Here is a 27,725-nt window from a genome sequence, read left to right as displayed (position 1 = left end):
TCATTTTTAGTTGCGTGCAATGCGACTCTATAGCTCACTATGTCGATCGGTAAACTCTAACTCAAATTTGCGCACGCGACTGCAGCCATGTATATGGCCTTGTTAAACTATAATAATGAAATCCAATAAAGATCAAAAGCACTATTTTATTATTATTTTATTATAAAATATCATAGTTATATTATTCTACTACTCATTGTTTGTCAAATACTCAGAAGTACTGTATACTATCAATACAGAATAATAAAATACTATTAATACAAAAGTGTTGAAATAAACAAATAATAATAAAAGTAAATAGCGGGAACAAACCCATTATTACTAAAGCCTGTTTTCCATTAGCGAAAATCTAACATTCAAGAGTTCCGATTTCCTGCACGTTTTTTCACGTCGCAGTATTAAGGTACTGTATTTTACATTTGTCCTCAAACTGAGGAAACTCGGATTAGGCCCTCCACGGACCCACGGCAGCCAGCAGTGCAGCGCCTACCAGATCAGCACACCGATGATCCCCTACTCTTTGCGAATAATGTACCAAGTTCTTTAACATATTATATGTGCAATAGTCAATGCTTTTGATTCGCATGAATACATTTTTCTAATGGAAAATGCTTTGCATAAGTTTGCAATAAACATGGATGGAATTCACTGTAGCAGTATACAGCATTCATTTTATTTCATCTCAAAGGCTAATAAGTGACATATATGGCAAGTGATTATAACTTTTACAGTATATACAATTTACATGAGAAATGGTGCTACTGTACATTCACACTTGCTTCGTATCATGGAATGGAAAACGGCATTGGTTTGTTGAATAATGGAAAATGATATAAAGATATATACTTGGAAGGCATTGGCCAATCATTGTGTCCGTACTTTGCCTAAGTTAGGGGTGGGATTATACTTCAACATGGGATTATACAATCATATACAATACTAATAATTCATTAACAGAGTTCATACAGACATTGTAGTCACAGCTCTTAGCAATGACACACTTGTAGCATGCAGTGGGTTCGTCGGCATAATTTTTATCGGTAGATTCCAAACCATAGTCTCGACGCCGATATTCTGCGGACCTTGCCACGTAGCACTCTCGGATTGATCAGCGGGAATCACCTGTTCTGGCAGTGGTTCTTTTGAAGTAACAAATTCAAATCGAAGCCGCCATTTCAAGCATACTATATAATAGGAAAAAACACATTCTTATCAACATTCAATTGACAGGGATAAAGATGTATTGTCCCCCAAAAACATAAAAAATGAAGATTAATTAAATCCGACTTTAAATAGGTTATTTTGTAGTTTTAATAAAGTTAATCACTTCCATAGAAAAAAAAATGTTTTAAAGTGTTTTTATTTATGACAAAATAAATGGTTAAATTTAACCAAAAACCCACTGGCTGGCAGCCAATTTGACTATTGTTTGCTTTAAATTACCATTTTTTCAGGTACAAAAATGTTTTTTTGATCCAATTTTGGGTCAACATGGATAACTATTATGTAACATTAAAATGGCATATTCAACAAAAAATGTTATATTTAAGAAATAATTTGTTCATGGGGACAATACATCTTGAACTATTCAGTATACTGGAATTGCCAAAACTATACTTAGTGCCAATAAAATAAGCTACGGTGAAAATATAACAATATATTGTCACATTAAAGTAATTTTAATGGTAACTACTTGTTTTTACTTTAAACATAATTTACAATAAACAGGACAAACAAAAATGAAAGAACATAAACAATAAAAGATCAAATCAAGTACTACTGTATATAACAAATTAGTGTATAGAATTTCTAAAATGATTTTAAAGTTTATTCTTAAAGGCTTGGGGTTATCAAAAAAGATACTTTAATGAGGACAATAATACAAGTTGATATACAGTTGTATAGAACAGAAAAGATTGTAAATTATATAATGTTTATCATCAGTCTGTATATTGCGCATTTAAATCCACTAAACGGTCTCAAAGCACAAAGTTATTGAGAATCATGACAAATATATTGAGTCTTCTCTTACCAATATCAGTGATAAAACTTGGTGTAATATGTAGTGGTATGGGTAGAATCATGTGTGATTTACTGACATGAACGCTAAACTCTTGGTGTTTGCTGTAGGAGCTGATACAAACACCCTGGTTAGGCCTTCGTCTGCACTCTTCTGTGATCAGTTCCTCACTCTGCAGTGTCACAGAATACTGATAAATATAACACAAGAAATTGAATAAAACCTTTTGTTCATAACACCGTTAAAGACAGACTGCTAATGAATAAAATGAAATGTAGTATTATGCCTCATTTGCACTGGATTTAGTCAAATCTTTCAGGTTTATTGTCTTGGTTAGTTTTAACCGAGGGTCATATATAATTAATTTAATTGAAGGTAATTTAACTTTCTAACTTTCTAACAATAACTGTTTCTAATTGAATTTAACTTAATAGTGAAGCTCTGTCTACACCATCAACAAAATGTGATGTGCCCATATATGGACATGATGATGTCATATCACTACCATATTTAAGCATATCACTACCATATTTGGACACAGGTAAAGATGTCCAAGATAAAGTTGCAAAAACATTATATTCAACTTTTTCTAGTCAAACTAGATGTTAGGTTTGGAGGCTTTTAGTAGATTAGCATTCTGTTTTTAATCTATGTTTTTATCAGTCACTTTATACTTATAGTTTGGTAATTACCTGAATACAAGGCACAGGACAATTACTGAAGTCAAAAGTTGCTATGATGTCCTCACCAAGCTTGTAGGCAGATTTGAAGATACAAAAACGAGCAACTGTACCACGTGAATTTGTTATATTGTAAGTATCTATAAAAAAGATCACAATCGGTATAATAAACAATACATTATTCCTAATTAAATAATTATACTATACATTTAATTAAATCTCGTTATTAAATCAATGTTGACTTTGTAAAATGGAACTGCCTATACCCGAGGACCAAAATATATAATTGTATACATAAAATTGAATAGCCTGTACACCTAGTAAAGTGTGCTGTTTGTAGTTATTAATTTCTGTAGAGAGGTTTCGCAATCTTACGAATATGATAACGAAAACGGATACGTCACGCACACGTATTCGTTTTCGTATTAAGCCAGTAAAAATCTGTTTCGCATGGCAACGAAACATTGAGGGCGCCGTCCAAAATATGACTGCGGTAAATATGAGCGAAACCCAAGTACGTGTTGCTTGGCTGCCTAAGACTTTAAAAACTGTTATTTATCAAAATTGACCTGCCATTTTAGTAAATTACTTTAGTAAATTACTTTCAATAAATCTATAATTATATTATAATCATGAATCATTCCTGATTCAAATGCAAAATGTGCAAAATAGATCAAAAACTATACTCGTTTGTAGTTACGAATATGACTGGTGATATTCGTCAACACGAATACGCTTTACGAATATGAAATGGGGATCAGCTCAAAAGTTTCACAGATGTGTGACGTATCCGTTTTCGTTATCGTATTCATAAGGTTGCGAAACCTCCCTAATATCTGCTCATTAGAACATTAAAAGAACCTATTGTTGCTAATTCAATTTATGCTATTTTCTTATAAAACAGTGATATGTTGTGTATTTCACATAATATGCTATTTTTTGCATTTATTTTGTTATTATTATTATAAAAGTCTAATGTGGTATGTTTTGAAGGTGAGGGGTTTTTGAATGTTGACGAGCTGACATAGGTTTAGACGTTAACATTTTGCTGATTCAGAAAACTGAACATGAACATTGTACTTTTATAGACTTGGTATATGATATGTAGTAAAGTACTGTAATACAGTAGTACCACATTGTTCCTAATAAACCCTAAATACACTTAAGAAGTCTGTTAACATAACCCCTAAATAATCAACCTCACTCTTAATTATATTTGTACATAACCCTCAAATACTCTTAATATTACCCTGCATTAATAACCTAAACCTACCCTAGCAAATACTCTTAATATTACCCTGCATTAATAACCTAAACCTACCCTAGGCTAGGTGTTTGTGGTACAAGTTTGGTCTACCAACTTTACACGAAAGAAGAGAAGGTGGAGACCTCATTGAAGTTTTTACGTTTTTGAACGGTTTCCAAAATATAGATCGCCACTCCTTTTTTAAATTAGCATCTGAAGTTGGTTCAAATATCAATCGAGGCTCAACTTTCAATTTAAAGAAACCTAGATGGAACTCAACTAAACGTAATAAAAAAAATAAATAAAAGTGGAACTCACTGCCAGAATTGGTTGTCAATAGCAAGAGTGTAAACTCATTCAAAAACAAATTTGACAAACACACACACATGAGAGAAAAGGCACCTTACAAGTTAAAAAACTCATTGCCTCTTAACTTTACTAAAGGTAAGAAAAAGTGTGGTACAAGTATAGATATAACAGCCAGTACTATACACAATTCATTAAAATAAGCAGTACTTAACAGTTCATTTCATAGAGCAATCATTAAAAGCTTACTTGCACTTTTTCTGGAAGTAATTGTGGTCAAAACCTGTACAGCTTGATCAAGAAGTGAATTTGGTTTCCGTTCACCCTCCAAGAACGGGTTATCAGTATCATAATCATCGTCAGGATCCATAAAGAAGGTATCACCCAGACCTATCATGTGAAAATAAAATTTTTGACAGGGTTGATACATCGAGTACATTAAAGCTACATTTATACTTGTGATTTCAAGTGTTAAAGTGTTGTTCAAATGAAGTTTACATGGCTGAAATTATACAGTAACTCAAACAGGTGGATGAAAGGCCTCTTCTTTGTTTCCTGTAACAAAAGTTTAATTTTTAAAATAAAATTTAATGACAAAAAAGATCGACATTTCGGAACCATCATGGAAACATTCCCAAGAACATATTTAGATTTGTACTTAGACAATACTTTGAAACAATTGACTAGTCAATTGTTTCAAAGTATTGTTTAAGTGCAAATCTAAATTTGATTGTTTAATTAATGAAATGTTATGGATAACAAAATGACGCAATCAAAGCAAAATTATTTAACAATTAACGAGAAGAGGAGCTTATCTTTTTAGGCTTTTCAGTCTTTGTTATTGTAATTGCTTATAATATTTCCTGTCACCCTTTGGTGCTTTGTACTTTGTTAATTGTACTCATTTGTTCTTGAGAATGGTTCCATGATGGTTCCGAAACGTCGATCTTTTTTGTCATAAAATTTTATTTTAAAGTTGTATAGTAAACGTCTCTTAATTCATAAATAACTACAAGAAATAAAATGTTGTGTTAATTATCATATTATATTATGGTATATAATCAAACAAAGAGAAGAGAGCTGTTTAAAACAATTACAGATGAGCTCAGGTGCTTAAAATGTACCATTGATCTTATCTTTGAAAAGAGAATTCAACTCACCATATAATACAAGAACTCTGAACGGGACACGGAGAAGTCTTGTTGGAGAGCTAACACGTTGAGTTCCTATGGCAACCTTATAAGAATATTTGACTGACTGGCCTTTGTATGAGGGTGGAGCATCTTGGGGGATTGTTTCATAATATTTATCTGAAAACAAAGAAAAGAATTATAGAAAAATGTTTGACAGCTTCTTATTACAATATACTAAACTTGTGTGATATTATAATGTTACTTCGGTCAGCCCCTGGACACTGAAGCTATCCATAATACAATACCCACATCTTGACCAGTACTGTCAAATGTCAACCAAATTATATTGGGTATTTTAAAGTGTTTTTACTTTTTATGGTAAGTTGTTAATGATGCTGTGCTGTTTAGTTTTCATCTCATTGGGACAAAGAGCTACTCTTATGGTTTCCATAATAACAGAGTTAATGAGTTGTTAGCCTGATGCAGTGATTAACAACAGAGGCTTAACGGACACCCTTACTACTTCCTAAAGATGCACTGGATTCCTATAAGTGCGCACTTGATACAAAGCCAAGAAGACTTATTGCCTAGAACCTGTGTTGGATATTCTTATGTATACCTGCCAACTTTTTCAGTGGCCAATGCGTGAGACAAATTAAAATTGTTTATAGCACCCTCTATGTTATAATAACTCAAAATAATCGCGAAATACAACCTCTATGTTTAATTTTTCGCCAAATTGAGTTTGGCTTTCCTGTACTACCTCAACCATAACATTAAAATAAACATAGGCCTAGGCTAATTATGCTCAATTAATTAAATAAAGTGTAGTCCTAGGCTATTTTTCCCTTAAAATAGGCAAGTTAATTTCAAAATAATGTTTTTCTGAATATTTTTTTAAGGATATGTGAGAAATAGGCACGTATGCGTGAAGCATAAAAAAATCAGCCCTCATGCGCGAGACTCACGCATTATGCGTGAGAGTTGGCAGGTGTACGGCTGTAAGTGTAAGAAATAGTGATATAGTACTGTATTATGTAGAGATTATACTTGCATGTTTTACTTTCCCCTGGGGCCAACATCAGGTCACAGACCAGGATCTTTGGTGTAGTGGACACAACACAGATACCCTTTTCTCCTTGAAAACAAATGCAATATTCTTTTCTTATTTACATATAGTATACATAATTAATGTCAAATAAGGTTTGCAATATTTTTTTTTAGTATTATTTACAGGTATTTTGGTTGAAAATTACTACAAATCTTAGTGGGATTTTATTTATATCTGGATTGTTTATATTCAGCTCAATGTGTTTTATAAACATCTATACTGCCGGAGAGTGAGAGAATTTAAGCAAATAATATGAATAAAAATATAGTGAGAAAGATAGATGAAAAAAAAAGAAAAAAACAAAAAAGTGTCTCTCTATAATTCTATTCTGGGGATTTAGATACAATATATAATTAACTGTAACTGTATATAAATCTCCTAAAACTTCTGATAACAATTCCTCCCAGTCTAGGGGAAAGCATGCTTGGCGTAAGATAAAGGAAAGCATGCAGTAATAAACAGAAAACAGAATACCATGGTGCAAACATAGATCCATCTCACCCCTGTTTGGTGTGAAGCTGGTAACACTGTCTATAGGGAAACCAGTGGCATCTTGTTGAATGCTTTTGGGTGTGGGAAGCTTCACCTTTGAGTCACTTACACTACACTGGCAGTGGACCTGGGCACTTGCCCAGGCAAGTGTCTCATTCCTGTTAAAAATATTAATCTGATTAAAATTGAATATTTAGAATCCTGGGTCTAGTCTATAAGTATGATATAAGATTAAGTCAAATGTAACCATTGTGATTAAATAATTAGAACCCTTCATTTGGGAAAATGAAGGGTCACCCCTATATATTAAGGGGACACTTTCCTATAGGCCTACAGATACAGATAGATACAGATTCCTTTTATTATTTTATTGGAAATTAGAATGTCATATCTTGACTTGCCTTAAATAAAAAAAAAGGAAAAAAGAACTATTAACACATATTTTGAACAGGGCAGTTATGTTTTACTTTTATTTATTTACTACTACTGTACAATTAGTTCCTTTTAAGGGGACACCTTGTTGGGTACCAAAGGCAAAATTTGAAAGAACTAAAATACATTTTGGGTGTGGAATGGATTTCTTAATTTAGACAAGTTTTAAATCATGTGATGACGATCTGGGCTTCTTTTGGATTGAGCCCTTAAAGTGTACTAATTTATATTAGTACTTCATGCATGTAAAAGACCCAAATAATCAATGATTATTAAAAGGTTACCTCGACTGTCCTTTGTTTGAGAATGTTATTATACATTCTATAGTCTCTCCTGCTAAGAATACGGAACCACGAACCAGGCAAGCATGTACATCAATCATAGTTACTTCAATTTAAAGGGTTAAGATCTGAAGAGAAAATAGGCACAGAACCCATATAATTATAATAATATAGTATTGCACTTGTCAATTTGTATGACCCACTATACAACCCCCAGGAGAGGTAGTGCGTCATGGATGCATCATTTATAAATAATTATTGACAACATGGTCACAATGCTTCACCGAAAGGTTAGTCACTTTTTGCGTCATTGCTTCATAAGGTATCCCCCACATCAGACAAATGATGCACCAATGCACAGGAGTCATATAATGCATAAGCAAATAAATAAAAAAAAATAAATTCTTGAAAATCGTTCAAATTGTGCATAACATTATAGGCTAGGCCTAGGCTATAACTTAACTAGGCCACCCGGCCTGCCTAGTTTGTAGTCCCAACCAATCTACTACTATTATTACTAGGCTAGGGTAGGGAGGGGCCTAATTTAAATAAATATATTTACAACAAAACAAATAGGCCTAGTAGGCCTAGGGAGGGTAGGCTATTTGATATTCTTTCATAATAAAATAATAATCACATCAATCAATGGAAATAACAAACAAGCATATAATACCATTAAACAAATATATTTGTCAATTGCACACGAACTCTTTACACAGGCCGAAACGACCAAATAAAGTCATAACATTTCATTGTTCCTCTGAAGGCCTGGGCTAGGGGCCGGCCTGAGTAGCCTAGCCTAGGCCTAGGCTAGGCCTAATCCTGCCTGGCTGCGATAGCAAAGTTGCCTTTGATTTTGGGATTTAAATTTAATCAATTTTGAATAATTTTAAGGGGTGAATACGAACCTACATTAGCTCCTTAATCTTGTGTAAACTTTAAATAAAAACCACTGACTTTGTCGTTCGCCATCTAGGCCTAGGCCTACAGAGTACGTCTGTCAGGGACTCAGGGGGAAAAAGATACTACAGTATTATCTATAGGGGACGATTCGGCCCACTTTTGGTGGGACGATTCGGACCACTATTGGGCCGAAACGTCCAACTTTGTGGGCCGAAACGTCTCACTTTAGACCAAATTTATATACATTTTTTGTGGACCACAAAAAAATGTTGTATTTATCAAATTTTTTTTTTAGTATTTTTTTTTATTGATATTGGCAATGTTGATATATTTTAATAAATAAATTATTAAAATACGTAATTTTCTATTCAATTTATTACTTCGAAAACTTTGTATTTATTATTTGTATTTCGTGCATTCGCCAAGCGGCCAACTTGTTGTATCATTCGCGCATGGAGGTAATTTTATACCTCCATGATTCGCGCATGGCTAAACATTTTCGACAAGGTTTTTAAAATGTTTTCTTTTTTGCATCTTTATCCATAGTATTACTACCTCATAGTCTCTCTGAAAATAAAGTTTGGGGATAAAAAACTTATTTATGCTTATAAAATGCATATATCAAAGCAGATAAATAAAGTGTGCCGAATCGTCTCAGGGCCGAATCATCCCGGGCCGAATAGTACCGGGCCGAATCGTTCCACAAAGTGGTAAACTAAATCATACTTACTATTTATCACTGTGCTTAAGTACTGCCAAAATTGGCATAGTTAGCCACAGTGTTAAACTAAATTCTATTTACTAAAAGGGTCGCTCGTGTAGAGAATGATAATGAACTATCTCAGGGTCCTAACGGGAGACAGATAGCCCACAGTTATTTCTGCCAGCTTACTCAATAACTCGGCTGTCGGGGTTTAACTCGATTTTAAACAAAAGGTCTTATCATCAGTTCTTCCTATGTACATTTATATACTACAGTATTCCCCACAATATACTCGGATGCTTTTATGACATATATTTAATTTGATCTTTATTCATTTTCGGTATAATTTTTATTTTGCAGTGCACCTTCACACGGGCGGTCCGAAAATAAACAAAAAACAAAAATGGCAATCGCCACCAACGGCCAACTTAGTTGAAACCAGGAAGTTGCAAGGTGAACCCATGGACTCACCGTGAACCCGGAAATTACTTCTATCGCGCACAAGTTGAAAATCTACCGATGAAATCAGAAATTTTGTTTCAAAACCCTTTATAATATCTTCCTAAGATAGAAATATGGAACAATATCGTAATAGTGGAAACTAATGTTATCAAATCTACGTTTCGCGGTACATCTGAAATAGATAAGGTAGGTATCCAAGACGGATATTTGTCCCGAAGTTTTTCCATTGTGCTCGCCTATGTCAGAATTAACCATAATTTATAATTTATATATAGATTATCACTGAGCTCAACTACAACCAAAATGGGTATAGTCTGAGCGCACAGTGCTAAACTAAATCCTATTTATCACTGTGCTTAGGCCTAAGTACAACCACAATGGGTATAATAATAGCGCACAGTGCATGCTAAACTCACTTTGCTCAAGTACAGGGTATCGCACAATATATAACATGCAAATGGCTTAAATTTTGTTTCACGTTATGTCTTATGATGTTCGGTAAGAATTTGCACAATCCAGCGTATGGTTGAATTGAGTGAATACTTTAGCCTATAGGCCTACGTATAGTAGATATAAAGCATATCTTTGGTCGAGTACAGGTCAAACTCGGTGCTTTCTGAGTTGGCCGAAGGCCTTACTAAGCCTGTAATAGTGCAACTTGCCTGTTATTGAGAAACGTCAACAACACATGGGCTATGTGAATTATGCGGATTAAACTACAGGCCTATTAAAGTGCACAGCCTATATTTTACTAACGTCACTACAGTAAAAGTTCTCATATTAGAAACATATTGAGGGCGGTCGCTTGTTCCGTGACCCAGAGCCATATATATAAATTATATACCTAACGTGCTACGGCCTGTGTCATCTTCTAAATCATCACATTTGAGTTCACGAAAACATAAACAAATTACCGTTTTTAAATAAATATTCTATTATTGCTAATTGTTAAATAGTGTAGTGAATTGAAGGAGATGATTATTGATTACGCACTGTATCTAGGTAACTTTAATTGTTTATTTCAATTATCTTAGTTACAATGTAAACGTAATTTAACGCTCAAATAAAGTTGTCGAAAAAACAGTCATTGTAGGCGTATATTCATATTATGTACATACATAATACACATACATGCGCGTACATATTTTAGTCTTTAACAACAAAACTGACAAGGCTATAAAAACATGAAGCTGTAGATGTTTATGTAAGCAAACACCATAAAACTCATGGCAAATTGCAGATAGCGACACTGAGGGCGTGTTGTTTAATAAATTTTGCCCATGAAGATAAATATAACTAAGAATAAGATTATAAGCTTGTATGACGTCACCGATATATCGATTTCCCTAAAAATCCATATGCATGTTCTTTTTTGTATATACCTATCTGGAAAACCCTTTCTGGACGCTGCAAACAAAATAACTTATATACAAAGTCAGGTTCCCAACACGACGCAACACAAAGAAATAAATAATTTGACCAACGACGACGCGTGGATTTGAAATACCATCTCATGACCACTGATCCGGAGAGTATGTTATTTTCCAATTTATTTTAACTGTGCTCAAGTATTGCCAAAATGGGTATAGTCAAAGAACTTATAACACAAGAATCTCCTGTTCGTCCGAAGCGCGTAACAATTTCGAAAGGCATTGTGGGATAGAATAGAGCTATGGGTGGCGCCATTGTGAGCCATGGAGTAGGGCGCCCGCATCAAATTAGAAAGTCAAAATCATAGAGGGGTTCTGCTAATACTCTAGGGGGGGGGGGGGGGGGTAGAGTAATTGACTGAGGAGTAGGGCGCCCGCATCAAATTAGAAAGTCAAAATCATAGAGGGGATCTGCTAATACTCTAGCGGGGTCGAGTAATTGACTTCCTAGTTTGGAGGGGGCGCTGCTCCATGCTGTGAAATGGCGTCGCCCAGTTTAACCTTTTAACCCTGTACTTCCGATACTGTGTTTTGAATGCAAATTGAAGAACAGGAGATTCTTGTGTTATAAGCACAGTGCTAAACTAAATCCTATTTATTATCATTATGCTTAACTACAACCAAAATGGGTATAGTGTAGCGCACAGTGTTAAACTAAATCCTATTTATTATCACTGTGCTCAAGAACAACCAAAATGGGTATAGTAGCGCACAGTGTTAAACTAAATCCTATTTATTATCACTGTGCTCAAGTACAACCAAAATGAGTATAGTAGCGCACAGTGCTAAACTAAATCCTATTTATTATCACTGTGCTCAAGTACAACCAAAATGGGTATAGTAGCGGACAGTGTTAAACTAAATCCTATTTAGGCCTATTATCACTGTGCTCAAGAAGTACAACAAAAATGGGTATAGCGCACAGTGCTAAACTAAATCCTATTTATTATCACTGTGCTCAAGTACCACCAAAATGGGTATAGTAGCGCACAGTGGTAAACTAAATCCTATTATTTCCACTGTGCTCAAGTACATACAATATGGGTTTGTAGCGCACAGTGCATAAACTAAATCCTATTTATTATCACTTTGCTCAAGTACAGGGTATACTAGCGCACAGTGCTATACTAAATTCTATTTATTATCACTGTGCTCAAGTACAACCAAAATGGGTATAGTAGCGCACAGTGCTAAACTAAATCCAATTTATTATCACTGTGGTCAAGTACAACCAAAATGGGTATAGTAGCGCACAGTGCTAAACTAAAAACTATTTATTATCGCTGTGTTTAAGTACAACCAGAATGGGAGCGCACAGTGCTAAACTAAATCCTATTTAATATCACTGTGCTCAAGTAATGCCAAAATAGGTATAGTAGCGCACAGTGTTAAACTATAAATCCTATTTTTTATCACTTTGCTCAAGTACAGGGTATAGTAGCGCACAGTGCTAAACTAAATCCTATTTATTATCACTGTGCTCAAGTACAACCAAAATGGGTATGGTAGCGAACAGTGTTAAACTAAATCCTATTTACTATCACTTTGCTCAAGTACAGGGTATAGTAGCGCACAGTGCTAAACTAAATCCTATTTATTATCACTGTGCTCAAGTACAACCAAAATGGGTATGGTAGCGCACAGTGTTAAACTAAATCCTATTTATTATCACTTTGCTCAAGTACAGGGTATAGTAGCGCACAGTGCTAAACTAAATCCTATTTATTATTACTGTGCTCAAGTAATAATAATATTTATTTCCACAAATAATAATAACGCACTGTATCTAGGTAGCTTAAATGCTTTATTTCAACGGTATCTTAGTTACAATGTAAACGTAATTTAACGCTCAAATAAAGTTGTCGAAAAAATGCGTATTTTCCTATTATGTACATACATAATACACATACTTTTACTATTTAAATACTTTCCATTGACCTTTATACTACTGGTGATGTTAGTTAGTGATGGTGTTCTTTACAGAAATAAGGTATTTGTGAATTTCCAATTTAATTCAGTTTTACCTGCACATGTTTTTTAAAACTAGGATCCTATATGATCGCAACTCTGTTGCCTCATATAATATATAGATCTTACTGAATGTGGTGACATTCAACCTAACCCAGGACCTACAGAACATCCAACTGGTGAAGTCAATTATGTAATGCCAATTCATTGTCAAGTTTGTGACTCTAAGATTACTAGAAATAGACAGCAACTACAGTGTTACATTTGTCTTAGATATTTTCATGCTAGTTGCCTATCAATTGATGCATTTAGTTTTAGGAAGTTCTTCAAAAGTAGACCGTCAGACTGGGTATGCCACTTATGTGCTCTTCCGCAACTGAACAATTCCTTTTTTAGTACAAATTCAGAAACAAACGACATCACTGTCCATGTGAATGAAATCCCTTTGACCTGGAAACCTGGAAATGTGTCTGGCACAGCAGCAAATTATTATTTATTTTTATTGAAAAAGTCAAATTGGAATGAAGTCTACAACGCTAGATCTGCAGACGAATCATGGGAAGCATTGTGTAAAATCTTCAATACAGCTTTAGATGAAGTTGCACCTGTCAAAGAAGTCCGGATTCGACAATCTTCCCAACCCTGGATGACACCTGACATTTTAAGGCAAATTAATGTAAGGGATGCATATCTTAAAAAATACAAGGAAACGCGCATCTACCGATATAGAGAAGAGTACTGTAAGGTCAGAAATGAGGTTCAACGAACTATCAAGTTTGCCAAATATAAAGGATAAAATTAACGAGAATCGTCACAATCCAAAGAAGCTATGGAAAATAATAAAGGATCTTGGGTACAAAGAAAAAATAAAAGCTGCAAGGCGTCTACGACTTTAGAAATTAACGGTAACTTATGTAGCGATCCTAAAATTGTTGTGGCAGCCAACTTAGTTAAAAACCTTCCGACAACAAAAGGTGCCAACCTCGTGAACTCTGACCGGTTTGACAACTACTATAAAGAGAAGAAAGTTGAGGAATTCTACTTGAATCCAATTGACTCTGAGATTGTTGAAAAGGAATTATTGAGTCTCAGTAGCAACAAAAGTACCGGTCCTGATGGAATACCCGCACGCTTTTTAAAGGACTCTTCTTTTGTCATCGCAGGACCATAAACCCATGTTATAAACTTATCTATTTTTAAGGAATGTTTTCCCTCTGGCATGAAAAAAATACAAGAGTGAGACCAATTTATAAAAGAAAAGTAAACTTAATACAGCCAACTATAGACCTGTTAGCATTTTACCAGTGGCTTCGAAAATACTGGAAAGAATTGTACATTCCCAACTTAATATGTATCTTGAAAATAATGAACTTTTACACTGCTTTCAATCAGGTTTTCGAAGGCAACACTCAACTGATCACTGTCTAATACATTTAATTGATCATATAAAAAGACAAACTGCTAATGGTATGTTACTACTTTACATACAAAAAGCATTTGATTGTGTAAATCATGAGATACTTTGTGAAAAATTAGAAAATCTTGGTATTAAATCAGTACAATGGTTTAAATCATATTTAGAGAATAGGTTTCAAACAGTTTGTATTAGTGGTGGAGTTTCAGACAAAATGGAGGTCGTTTGCGGAGTACCACAGGGGAGTATCTCAAACCTTTTACTTATAAAATATCTGTATAATATCTAAATTATAATTATCATACTTCATATTTGAATTTTACGATAATATAAGTTTTTATGTTGAGGACCCTTTCTGAAACAAGCTCTTGAGCTTAAAGGGTTATCCTCTGCTATTCCATATATGTAACTTATTTTTCTTGTATTATTGTTGTACAAATTGTTTGATCTGTCTACTTTTTTATATGGATGGCAATAAATATTACAATATCTCTCTGAAACCTGTCCGATAAATAACTTTTAAAAAATAAAATTAAATCGTGATTTAGACCAAATTGTTGAAGTTTGAATAAGAGCAACTTATGGGAGACCCTGTCAAAGGCTTTAGCCATATCATAAGTTATAAGTCATTGAATATGTAAGTTATTGATTATGTCTCTTGTTTAAGGAAATAAAATACTATAAAGTTCACTTGTGTGTTATTAAATAAAAGTACAGTGTTGTATTATATATAACGTATTTAATAAGTCAGGACAATGTGTATAAAATTAATTTTAATACTAGCGTTATTGCTATTTTTAACCTAGAAATGAATATAAAATAAATTCATGACTCATTGTTATTTTTCTATTATCATATACATGCACGCACATATTATATTCTTTATAAAAAATTGTCATGGCTAAGAAAAGTTAAAGATGCATCCGAGTCGAGTGAACGCAATAAAAAATTAATGCTTGCCGAAAATGACTGAGGGCGTGTTATTTAAAATATTCCCGTCCACGAAGATAAAGATACTAAGACTATATTATATATATAATTATATATTATTGATTATGTCTTCGTTTAAGAGAGTAAAATTTTCATAAAGATCGGTGTGTGTTACGGTCTTATAAGTACTTTATTATTATATCATGTCCATATAAAGTACCTAATTATGTCAGTCTTAATTATTAATTAATTTGAATAATATAGCGTTATTAATAAACAAATCGCAACAAGATAGCGTTAGTTATAATATTGTTATTATAATATATAATATATTCTTTAACAACAAAACTGACATGGCTATAAAAACATGAAGCTGTAGATGTTTATGTAAGCAAATACCATCAAACTATTACATGGCAAATTGCAGATAGCGACACTGAGGACTTGTTATTTAATAAATTTCGCCCATGAAGATAAATATAACTAAGAATAAGATTATAATAAGCTTTTATGACGTCACCGATATATCGATTTCCCTGAAAATAAATATGCATGTTCTTTTTTGTATATACCTATCTAGAAACCCTTTCTGCACGCTGCTAACAAAATAACTTATATACAAAGTCAGGTTCCCAATACGACGCAACACAAAGAAATAAATAATTTGACCAACGACGCCGCGTGGATTTGAAATACCATCTCATGACCACTGATCCGGAGAAAATGTTATTTCTCCTATTTATTATCACTGTGCTCAAGTATTGCCAAAATGGGTATAGTGTAGTGCACAGTGCTAAACTAAATCCTATTTATTATCATTATGCTTAACTACAACCAGAATGGGTATAGTAGCGCACAGTGCTAAACTAAATCCAACTTATTATCACTGTGCTAAAAAACAACCAAAATGGGTATAGTAGCGCACAGTGCTAAACCAAATCCTATTTATTTATCACTGTACTCAAGTACAACCAAAATTGGTATAGTAGCGCACAGTGCTAACTAAAAACCATTTATTATCACTGTGTTTAAGTACATCCAGAATGGGAGAGCACAGTGCTACTAAATCCTATTTAATATCACTGTACTCAAGTACAACCAAAATGGGTATAGTAGCGCACAGTGCTAAACCAAATCCTATTTATTTATCACTGTACTCAAGTACAACCAAAATGGGTATAGTAGCGCACAGTGTTAAACTAAATCCTATTTATTATCACTGTGCTGAAATGCAACCAAAATGGGTATAGTAGCGCACAGTGCTAAACCAAATCCTATTTATTTATCACTGTACTCAAGTACAACCAAAATGGGTATAGTAGCGCACAGTGTTAAACAAAATCCTATTTATTATCACTTTGCTCAAGTACAGACAGGGTATAGTAGCGCACAGTGCTAAACTAAATCCTATTTATTATCACTGTGTTCAAGTACAACCGAAATGGGTAGGTCTATAGTAGCCCACAATATATAACATGCAAATAGCTTAAATTTTATTTCACGTTATGTCTTAAGATGTTCGGTAAGAATTTGCACATTCCAGCGAATGGTTGAATTGGGTGAATACTTTAGCATTACGTATGGTAGATATTAAGCATCTTTGATCGAGTACAGGTCAAACTCGGTGCTTTCTGAGTTGGCCGAAGGCTAAATTAAGCCTGTAATAGACTATAGTGCAACTATAGAAAAGAGGTCGTGGTCCCTTAAAAGAGGTGGTCACTTACGAGAGGTGTGGTCGTTAAGAGAGGTGGTCGCTTACGAGAGGTGGTCGATTATGAGAAGCGGTCCCTTATGAGAGGAGGTGATTCCTTACGAGAGGTGGTCGATTATGAGAAGCGGTCCCTTAACAGAGATGGTAGCTTATTACTATGTGTGGTCGTTTTAGAAAGTTGGTTGCTTACGAGAGGTGGAAAGACTGATAGCTAAGTAAAGATCGATGCTTGCACATGAATTAGACATTTTTGTAAAATATATAACATTTTCTACATTAGCTGGTGATAGTAACTACATGAGCTGGGAGGCAATTTTCGTTACTACATAAGCTGTTGACTGTTTCTACATTAGCTTGTGTTGATTTTCACGCTGCTGCTCTAGCCCGCTACGTCACAAGAGATGACTCAGTTATAAGCTGAAAGCAAGCAGCAGTTATAGTACTAGACACTGACGTTTTTGCTAAAAAGGATTCTCGACTATAATTTATAGGAGCCAGCTGCTGGAACCAAAAAACGTCTGGGAAAAGAGTCTATGAGGGCTCACGGTTAAACGATTTTGGATTCTTGCCCTTTGATTGGTTGACGCGAATCAACAGATTGAACCGATATAAAATACTGTAATTCGCTGTCAGTTAATCATTGAATTATTATCAAATCAGTCCATTAAAGTTTTTGTTTGTAATAGGATACTTCACACTTGAAGTATCTTGACATTAGCAATAAAATTAAACTAAAGTGACAGAAATTGAATCTGTGTTTCATATTAAAAGTTATTCACTTCTGTAACAAAAAAATTATATTTATTCACGTATAAAAAGAGAAAAGAAACATTTAATTATAACCCAAAAGCCATTGTCTGACAGACAATTTAAGTATTTTTTGCATTAAATTACATTTTTTCAGGTAAAATAACTATTATGTGACAATAAAATGACACATTCAAAAACAAATTTGAAATAAAAAATATTTTTCAGAGGGGCAATATATCTTTAAAACTGTTACGTCAATAAGCGAGCAGCGTTTTTTGTAAGAAATATTTCTTGTTATTTACTACATAAGCTGGAGGTTTTACTACATAAGCGGCGGTGGATTGTTCTACATTAACGGTTGATTCGACATTAGCTGGCGTTTTCTACATTAGCGGTTGTAACAAGGCCTATTAAAGTGCATAGCCTATATTTTAGTAACGTCCCTACAGTAGTTCACATAATTAGAAACATATTGAGGGTGGTCACTTGTTCTTTGACCTATACGTGCTACGGCCTAGGTCATCTTCTAGTTACCGTGTTTAAATAAATATTTTATTATTGCTAATTGTTAAATGGTGTAGTGAATTGAAGGAGATGATTATTGATTACGCACTGTATCTAGGTAACTTAAATTGTTTATTTCAACGGTATCTTAGTTACAATGTAAACGTAATTTAACGCTCAAATAAAGTTGTCGAAAAAACAGTCATTGTAGGCGTATATTCATATTATGTACATACATAATACACATACATGCGCGTACATATTTTAGTCTTTAACAACAAAACTGACATGGCTATAAAACATGAAGATGTAGATGTTTATGTAAGCTAACGTTATAAAAAGTATAGCTTAGCAAAATGCAAAGAGAACGACAGAGGCGTGTTATTTAATATTTCCGCCCTACACTATCAAACTTTATGTGACAAAAAAAAGGTGATGTGCTCAAATATGGACATGATGATCTCATATCACTATAATTATTGATAATGAATTTGATATTTTCTGTAAGGTGTCTGGTTTGACTTTAAACAAATATAAAACAAAAGGTGTCTGGATTGGGTCAAATAAAAATAGTTGTTTAATACCATGTAACATAACATGGACAATTGAACCAGTAACATTTTTGGGAATTTATATAGGCTACAATAAAGATAAATGTAATGCAATGAACTGGGACAATAAAATTGTTAACCTAGAAAATGTATTAAAGTTGTGGGAGAAAAGAAACCTCACATTCTTTGGTAAAATTACAATCATTATAAGACACTTGCCATTTCAAAAATTGTATATAATGCAAGTATAATAAATGTTCCACACTACGTCTATCCCAAAGTAGAAACAATAATATATAGTTTTTTTGGGGAAAGAAAAAAGAAAAAATTAAAAGAACAACTTTCATCAAGCAAGTGTGTGAAGGTGGTCTTAATATGGTTAATTTTAAGTCAATGGTAAAATTTCTAAAGTTAAGTTGGATCAAAAGGCTTCTAAGTCTAGACCCCGGTAAATGGAAGTGCATACCACTCTATTATATGTATCCCATTGAATATACTGTAAATACAAGCCTACTCAATTTAGAATAACACATAGTTTTAAGAGGTTTATCAGACTTTTATATAGAAAAGTTAAAAGATGTGGTGCACATCAACAATATTTTAGGTCGAAATCCAATAAATGTAGCAGAAATTAAAAAACAACAATTGTGGGAAAATAGGTATATTACAACTAATGGAAAATCAATATATTTTGAAACATGGTTACATTCTGGATATAAATTAATTAATGATACTATAGTAAATAAAAGAATAATAGCACCTGATGTCTTAATACCCACTCTATTCAAAAGACAAAATGGTCTAATAGAATACATGGTTCTTATTAATGCCATACCTATTGAATGGAAAGAATCTATTGCGAGTGACCAATACAATGACGAACAAGTGAACACAATTAAGAAATCCTTGTTCCGAAAAGAGAACAAAGGTCAATTTTATTATAGGCACTTTGTAAATGAAATAGCTACCAATCCCATTGCAGAGGCAAAATGAGAAGTAGTGTTCAATAATGATGAACTAGATTGGTATGAAGTATGGAAAAATAAAATACACAACTTTAAGCACATAAATAGAATTGCACAATTTAATTTTAAATTACTACACAATATTTTACCTTGTAAAAAAAGGCTTAAAGATTGGAAAATAGTAGAAAACAATATATGTGACAGATGTAAAAAGGAAATTGAATGTGAATTACATATGCTAGTTGAATGGTATACAGCAAATCAAAATGTATGGCTTAAATTTAATGACCTCATATTTAAGTGTTTTCCAACAGAAGGTACTATCAATTTGTATAAAATAATATCAGGTACACAAAACATAGTTGTAAATGACCTTATTTCATTATTCACATTTTGCATTTACAAATCATGCATTTTGGAAAAATTAGAAAAAAAGAAAAAACATAAAGTGATATTGAATTTGTTTGCATTTGAATTGAAATCCTTAATTACAAATGAATACGGATGCAATTTTATTAAAGCAGACAAAAAATGGAAAAATGTTAAAACTAGCATTTTAGAGAACTTACCCTGATTTTATTTCATTCTGTTTTAATATATGCAATATTTTCATTTATCTGTACAGTACAATTTTAAATATATGTATAATGTATCACTAATTATTTTATCAATGATTCTATTATAGCTCAATCTGTATAGAGTATATTTACATTTATGCCAAATATGTATCTATATCGTTTTAAGAATGACAGAATTATTTATACTATTATACATTTAAAATGAGAAGAAATTACAATAAAGGTGGGTGATCCCACGAAAGATAAAAAAAACTATAATGATTGAGCATATTACTACTATAATAATTTGGGCACATCACAATTTGTTCTCAAACTAGTTGATAGTGTTGACAGCTTAAGATTATAATAAGCTTTTATGACGTCACCGATATATTGATTTTCCTGACAATCAATATGCATGTTCTGTTTGTATATAAGTGCAATGCAAATAATTTGACCAATGACGACGCGTGGATTCGAAATACCATCTCAGACCATTGATCTGGGGATCGAAAATTGTATTTCTCGAGTAAGTTTCCGAGTCGACACAAAGCAATCTGGAGACGCACGGTAGAGAAAGAAAGAGATTAGGCTGGATATCACGGAATGAAGCTTAAGCAAAAGCTAGAAAAATAACTGATTGTAGAGAACTTCTTGTAGCCTTATGGGCACAGGATAATCTGTCCAAAAAGGATATTGTTAAAGATATATTGTCCCCCAAAAACCTGAAAAATAAAGATTAATAAAATCTTTGAATTGGCCATTTTACAGTTTTAATAATCACTATTATGTGACATAATTTAAAATGGCATATTAAAGGCCAGGTGCGGGCAAAAAATTTCTATTGATCATACATTCCAATAAGTATCGATCTATAGTTTCCCCTATGTTTCATAATTTTTGGGATTTTATTTGTGTTACACAAGGTTGTTGAAAATAAGCACTTTCTTATCAGTGGGGGGATAGTTCAAATTATACAGTAAAATCTCTATTCTTTTGTACACAAATTTTGTAAATAGAGAGGCAATTTAAAAAGCTATGAAAAATAAACGATGGGTCAAAAAATGTTATCAGATGACTAAATATAGGTAATATAACTTGAATTTGACATTTCTGGTATTTTTATTCAACTTCAGATTTTTATTTTCATGCTATAGCAAAAATTATCCACCGTATATCCACCATCTTTTTTCACCTTCTAGGGAGTCACCAGACATGTTATTACATTAGGTTAAACTACCTAACTACTAAAAAAAAGTCTTCCTGGTTTTTATGGCAGAATTTTGCCAAAATTTGTATTTGACTATATTAAGGGAAATTCATGTTTTTAGTATACTTTTCAGACCTGCTGGTGTTAAAAGATAGGACAGATTTTTTTCAAAAGCCGACGAGCAGTCTTAAATTAACAAGTAAACTAAAATTGCATTTTATCGAGAACTACTTGTCCAAAAAATTTCATTTTTGTACAAAAGGCAAGAGTTATAATTTGTGATTTATAATTTTAAATCTTAAATTAATTTTATTTACAGGTTTTTTGATACGAGTAGTTTTTAAAAACCTATTTCTTTCAAGAAATTCACCCGTTTCACATTCACCCGTTTGTGCTGTTGCTGTTCTATTGTTAGTCAACAGAATCTGTTAGTTGAAAGGCTGGTTACATAACCATTACATCAAATTCGCATACACATGCTTGTAGTGAAATTAGCCTAAATCAAACACGCGGAGGTATGCACTCTCGGAGTGGCTTTCTAGTTTATCACTGTACTCAAGAGTACAACCAAAATGGGTATAGTAGCGCACAGTGCTAAACTAAATTCAATTTATTATCACTGTGCTCAAGTACAACCAAAATAGGTATAGTAGATCACAGTGCTAAACTAAAAACTATTTATTATCACCGTGTTTAGGCTAAGTACAACCAGAATGGGAGCGCACGGTGCTAAACTAAATCCTATTTAATATCACTGTGCTCAAGTAATGCCAAAATGGGTATAGTAGCGCACAGTGCTAAACGAATACCGATTTATTATCACTGTGCTCAAATGCAGCCAAAATGGGTATAGTAGCGCACAGTGCTAAAGCAAATCATATTTATTTATCACTGTACTCAAGAGTACAACCAAAATGGGTATAGTAGCGCACAGTGCTAAACTAAATCCTATTTATTATCACTGTGCTCAAGTAATGCCAAAATGGGTATAGTAGCGCACAGTGTTAAACTAAATCCTATTTATTATCACTGTGCTCAAGTAATGCCAAAATGGGTATAGTAGCGCACAGTGTTAAACTATAAATCCTATTTTTTATCACTTTGCTCAAGTACAACCAAAATGGGTATAGTAGATCACAGTGCTAAACTAAATCCTATTTATTATCACTTTGCTCAAGTACAGGGTATAGTAGCGCACAGTGTTAAACTAAATCCTATTTATTATCACTGTGCTCAAGTAATGCCAAAATGGGTATAGTAGCGCACAGTGTTAAACTATAAATCCTATTTTTTATCACTTTGCTCAAGTACAACCAAAATGGGTATAGTAGATCACAGTGCTAAACTAAATCCTATTTATTATCACTTTGCTCAAGTACAGGGTATAGTAGCGCACAGTGCTAAACTAAATCCTATTTATTATTACTGTGCTCAAGTACAGACAGGGTATAGTAGCGCACAATATATAACATACAAATGGCTTAAATTTTATTTCACGTTATGTCTTATGATGTTCGGTAAGAATTTACACAATCCAGCGTATGGTTGAATTGAGTGAATACTTTAGCATTATGCCTACGTATAGTAGATATAAAGCATATCTTTGATCGAGTTGGCCGAAGGCTAAACTAAGCCTGTAATAGTGCAACTTGCCTGTTATTGAGAAACGTCAACACATATGGGCTATGTGAATTATGCGGATTAAACTACAGGCCTGTGAAAGTGCACAGCCTATATTTTAGTAACGTCCCTACAGTAGTTCACATAATTAGAAACATATTACATATTGAGGGTAGTCACTTGTTCTTTGACCTATACGTGCTACGGCCCATGTCATCTTGTGTAAATCATCGAATTTGAATTCACGAAAACATAAAAAATTACCGTGTTTCAATAAATATTTTATTGTTACTAATTGTTAAATGGTGTAGTGAATTGAAGGATATGATTATTGATTACGCACTGTATCTAGGTAACTTAAATGCTTTATTTCAACGGTATCTTAATTACAATGTAAACGTAATTTAACGCTCAAATAAAGTTGTCGAAAAAATGCGTATTTTCCTATTATGTACATACATAATACACATACTTTTACTATTTAAATACTTTCCATTGACCTTTATACTACTGGTGATGTTAGTTAGTGATGGTGTTCTTTACAGAAATAAGGTATTTGTGAATTTCCAATTTAATTCAGTTTTACCTGCACATGTTGTTAGGTCTAGGAACCATAAGTTTTCTAAAACTAGGATCCTATATGATCGCAACTCTGTTGCCTCATATAATATAGATCTTACTGAATGTGGTGACATTCAACCTAACCCAGGACCTACAGAACATCCAACTGGTGAAGTCAATTATGTAATGCCAATTCATTGTCAAGTTTGTGACTCTAAGATTACTAGAAATAGACAGCAACTACAGTGTTACATTTGTCTTAGACATTTTCATGTTGCCTATCAATTGATGCATTTATTTTTAGGAAGTTCTTCAAAAGTAGACCGTCAGACTGGGTATGCCACTTATGTGCTCTTCCGCAACTGAACAATTCCTTTTAGTACAAATTCAGAAACAAACGACATCACTGTCCATGTGAATGAAATCCCTTTGACATCACCTGGAAATGTGTCCGGCACAGCAGCAAATTATTATTTATTTTTATTGAAAAAGTCAAATTGGAATTAAGTCTACAACGCTCGATCTGTAGACGAATCATGGGAAGCATTGTGTAAAATCTTCAATACAGCTTTAGATGAAGTTGCACCTGTCAAAGAAGTCCGGATTCGACAATCTTCCCAACCCTGAATGACACCTGACATTTTAAGGCGAATTAATGTAAGGGATGCCTATCTTAAAAAATACAAGAAAACGCGCATCTACCGATATAGAGAAGAGTACTGTAAGGTCAGAAATTTTACGATAATATAAGTTTTTATGTTGAGGACCCCTTCTGAAACAAGCCCTTGAGCTTAAAGGGTTATCCTCTGCTATTCCATATATGTAACTTATTTTCCTTGTATTATTGTTGTACAAATTGTTTGATCTGTCTACTTTTTTATATGGATGGCAATAAATATTACAATATCTCTCTGAAACCTGTCCGATAAATAACTTTTAAATCGTGATTTAGACCAAATTGTTGAAGTTTGAATAAGACCCTGTCAAAGGCTTTAGCCATATCATAAGTTATAAGTCATTAATTATGTAAGTTATTGATTATGTCTTTTGTTTAAGGTAATAAAATACTATAAAGTTCACTTGTGTGTGTTATTAAATAAAAGTACAGTGTTGTATTATATATAACGTATTTAATTAGTCAGGACAATGTGTATAAAATTAATTTTAATACTAGCGTTATTGCTATTTTTAACCTAGAAATGAATTTAAAATAAATTCATGACTTATTGTTATTTTTCTATTATCATATACATGCACGCACATATTATATTCTTTATAAAAAATTGTCATGGCTAAGAAAAGTTAAAGATGCATCCGAGTCGAGTGAACGCAATAAAAATTAATGCTTGCCGAAAATGACTGAGGGCGTGTTATTTAAAATATTCCCGTCCACGAAGATAAAGATACTAAGACTATAATTAATAAATTATGTTATTATTATTGATTATGTCTTCGTTTAAGAGAGTAAAATATAAACACACACCGATAAAGATCGATGTGTGTTACGGTCTTATAAGTACTTTTTTATTGTGCATATCATGTCCATATAAAGTACCTAATTATGTCAGTCTTAATTATTAATTAATTTGAATAATATAGCGTTATTAATAAACAAATCGCAACAAGATAGCGTTAGTTATAATATTGTTATTATAATATATATTATATTATTATGTACATACATAATACACATACATGCGCGTACATATTTCAGTCTTTAACAACAAAACTGACATGGCTATAAAAACATGAAGCTGTAGATGTTTATGTAAGCAAATACCATCAAACTATTACATGGCAAATTGCAGATAGCGACACTGAGGACTTGTTATTTAATAAATTTCGCCCATGAAGATAAATATAACTAAGAATAAGATTATAATAAGCTTTTATGACGTCACCGATATATCGATTTCCCTGAAAATAAATATGCATGTTCTTTTTTGTATATACCTATCTAGAAACCCTTTCTGCACGCTGCAAACAAAATAACTTATATACAAAGTCAGGTTCCCAATACGACGCAACACAAAGAAATAAATAATTTGACCAACGACGCCGCGTGGATTTGAAATACCATCTCATGACCACTGATCCGGAGAAAATGTTATTTCTCCTATTTATTATCACTGTGCTCAAGTATTGCCAAAATGGGTATAGTGTAGTGCACAGTGCTAAACTAAATCCTATTTATTATCATTATGCTTAACTACAACCAGAATGGGTATAGTAGCGCACAGTGCTAAACTAAATCCAACTTATTATCACTGTGCTAAAAAACAACCAAAATGGGTATAGTAGCGCACAGTGCTAAACCAAATCCTATTTATTTATCACTGTACTCAAGTACAACCAAAATGGGTATAGTAGCGCACAGTGCTAACTAAAAACCATTTATTATCACTGTGTTTAAGTACATCCAGAATGGGAGAGCACAGTGCTACTAAATCCTATTTAATATCACTGTGCTGAAATGCAACCAAAATGGGTATAGTAGCGCACAGTGCTAAACCAAATCCTATTTATTTATCACTGTACTCAAGTACAACCAAAATGGGTATAGTAGCGCACAATATATAACATGCAAATAGCTTAAATTTTATTTCACGTTATGTCTTAAGATGTTCGGTAAGAATTTGCACAATCCAGCGAATGGTTGAATTGGGTGAATACTTTAGCATTACGTATGGTAGATATTAAGCATCTTTGATCGAGTACAGGTCAAACTCGGTGCTTTCTGAGTTGGCCGAAGGCTAAATTAAGCCTGTAATAGACTATAGTGCAACTATAGAAAAGAGGTCGTGGTCCCTTAAAAGAGGTGGTCACTTACGAGAGGTGTGGTCGTTAAGAGAGGTGGTCGCTTACGAGAGGTGGTCGATTATGAGAAGCGGTCCCTTATGAGAGGAGGTGATCCCTTACGAGAGGTGGTCGATTATGAGAAGCGGTCCCTTAACAGAGATGGTAGCTTATTACGATGTGTGGTGGTTTTAGAAAGTTGGTTGCTTACGAGAGGTGGAAAGACTGATAGCTAAGTAAAGATCGATGCTTGCACATGAATTAGACATTTTTGTAAAATATATAACATTTTCTACATTAGCTGGCGATAGTAACTACATGAGCTGGGAGGCAATTTTCGTTACTACATAAGCTGTTGACTGTTTCTACATTAGCTTGTGTTGATTTTCACGCTGCTGCTCTAGCCCGCTACGTCACAAGAGATGACTCAGTTATAAGCTGAAAGCAAGCAGCAGTTATAGTACTAGACACTGACGTTTTTGCTAAAAAGGATTCTCGACTATAACTTATAGGTCCCAGCTGCTGGACCCAAAAAACGTCTGGGAAAAGAGTCTATGAGGGCTCACGGTTAAACGATTTTGGATTCTTGTCCTTTGATTGGTTGACGCGAATCAACAGATTGAACCGATATAAAATACTGTAATTCGCTGTCAGTTAATCATTGAATTATTATCAAATCAGTCCATTAAAGTTTTTGTTTGTAATAGGATACTTCACACTTGAAGTATCTTGACATTAGCAATAAAATTAAACTAAAGTGACAGAAATTGAATCTGTGTTTCATATTAAAAGTTATTCACTTCTGTAACAAAAAAATTATATTCATTCACGTATAAAAAGAGAAAAGAAACGTTTAATTATAACCCAAAAGCCATTGTCTGACAGACAATTTAAGTATTTTTTGCATTAAATTACATTTTTTTCAGGTAAAATAACTATTATGTGACAATAAAATGACACATTCAAAAACAAATTTGAAATAAAAAATA

General features: G+C 33.3%; 1 protein-coding gene across 3 annotated transcripts; it reads right to left on the bottom strand.

The window, feature by feature from the left end:
- Positions 1–141: 141 nt before the first annotated feature.
- Positions 142–8,717, bottom strand: LOC144853931 (RAB6A-GEF complex partner protein 2-like). 3 transcript variants are annotated; one of them, XM_078711798.1, is made up of 9 exons: positions 8,610–8,717; positions 7,705–7,829; positions 6,971–7,146; positions 6,440–6,523; positions 5,413–5,562; positions 4,502–4,642; positions 2,713–2,840; positions 2,033–2,210; positions 142–1,184 (listed from the first exon to the last, which is right to left on the bottom strand). In XM_078711798.1, the coding sequence occupies exons 2-9, from the start codon at positions 7,800–7,802 to the stop codon at positions 961–963; spliced, it is 1,179 nt and encodes a 392-aa protein (XP_078567924.1). In that variant the 5' UTR covers positions 7,803–7,829; positions 8,610–8,717; the 3' UTR covers positions 142–960. The 3 variants fall into 3 exon arrangements, with proteins under 3 accessions (XP_078567924.1, XP_078567926.1, XP_078567925.1); XM_078711800.1 differs by having other exon boundaries at positions 6,998–7,146; XM_078711799.1 differs by having other exon boundaries at positions 8,614–8,717.
- Positions 8,718–27,725: the final 19,008 nt, after the last annotated feature.

This window comes from Antedon bifida, chromosome 10, assembly GCF_963402885.1.
Source record: "Antedon bifida chromosome 10, ecAntBifi1.1, whole genome shotgun sequence".
Taxonomy (NCBI): Eukaryota; Metazoa; Echinodermata; class Crinoidea; order Comatulida; family Antedonidae; genus Antedon; species Antedon bifida.
This window is presented reverse-complemented; position numbering and strand designations above follow the sequence as displayed.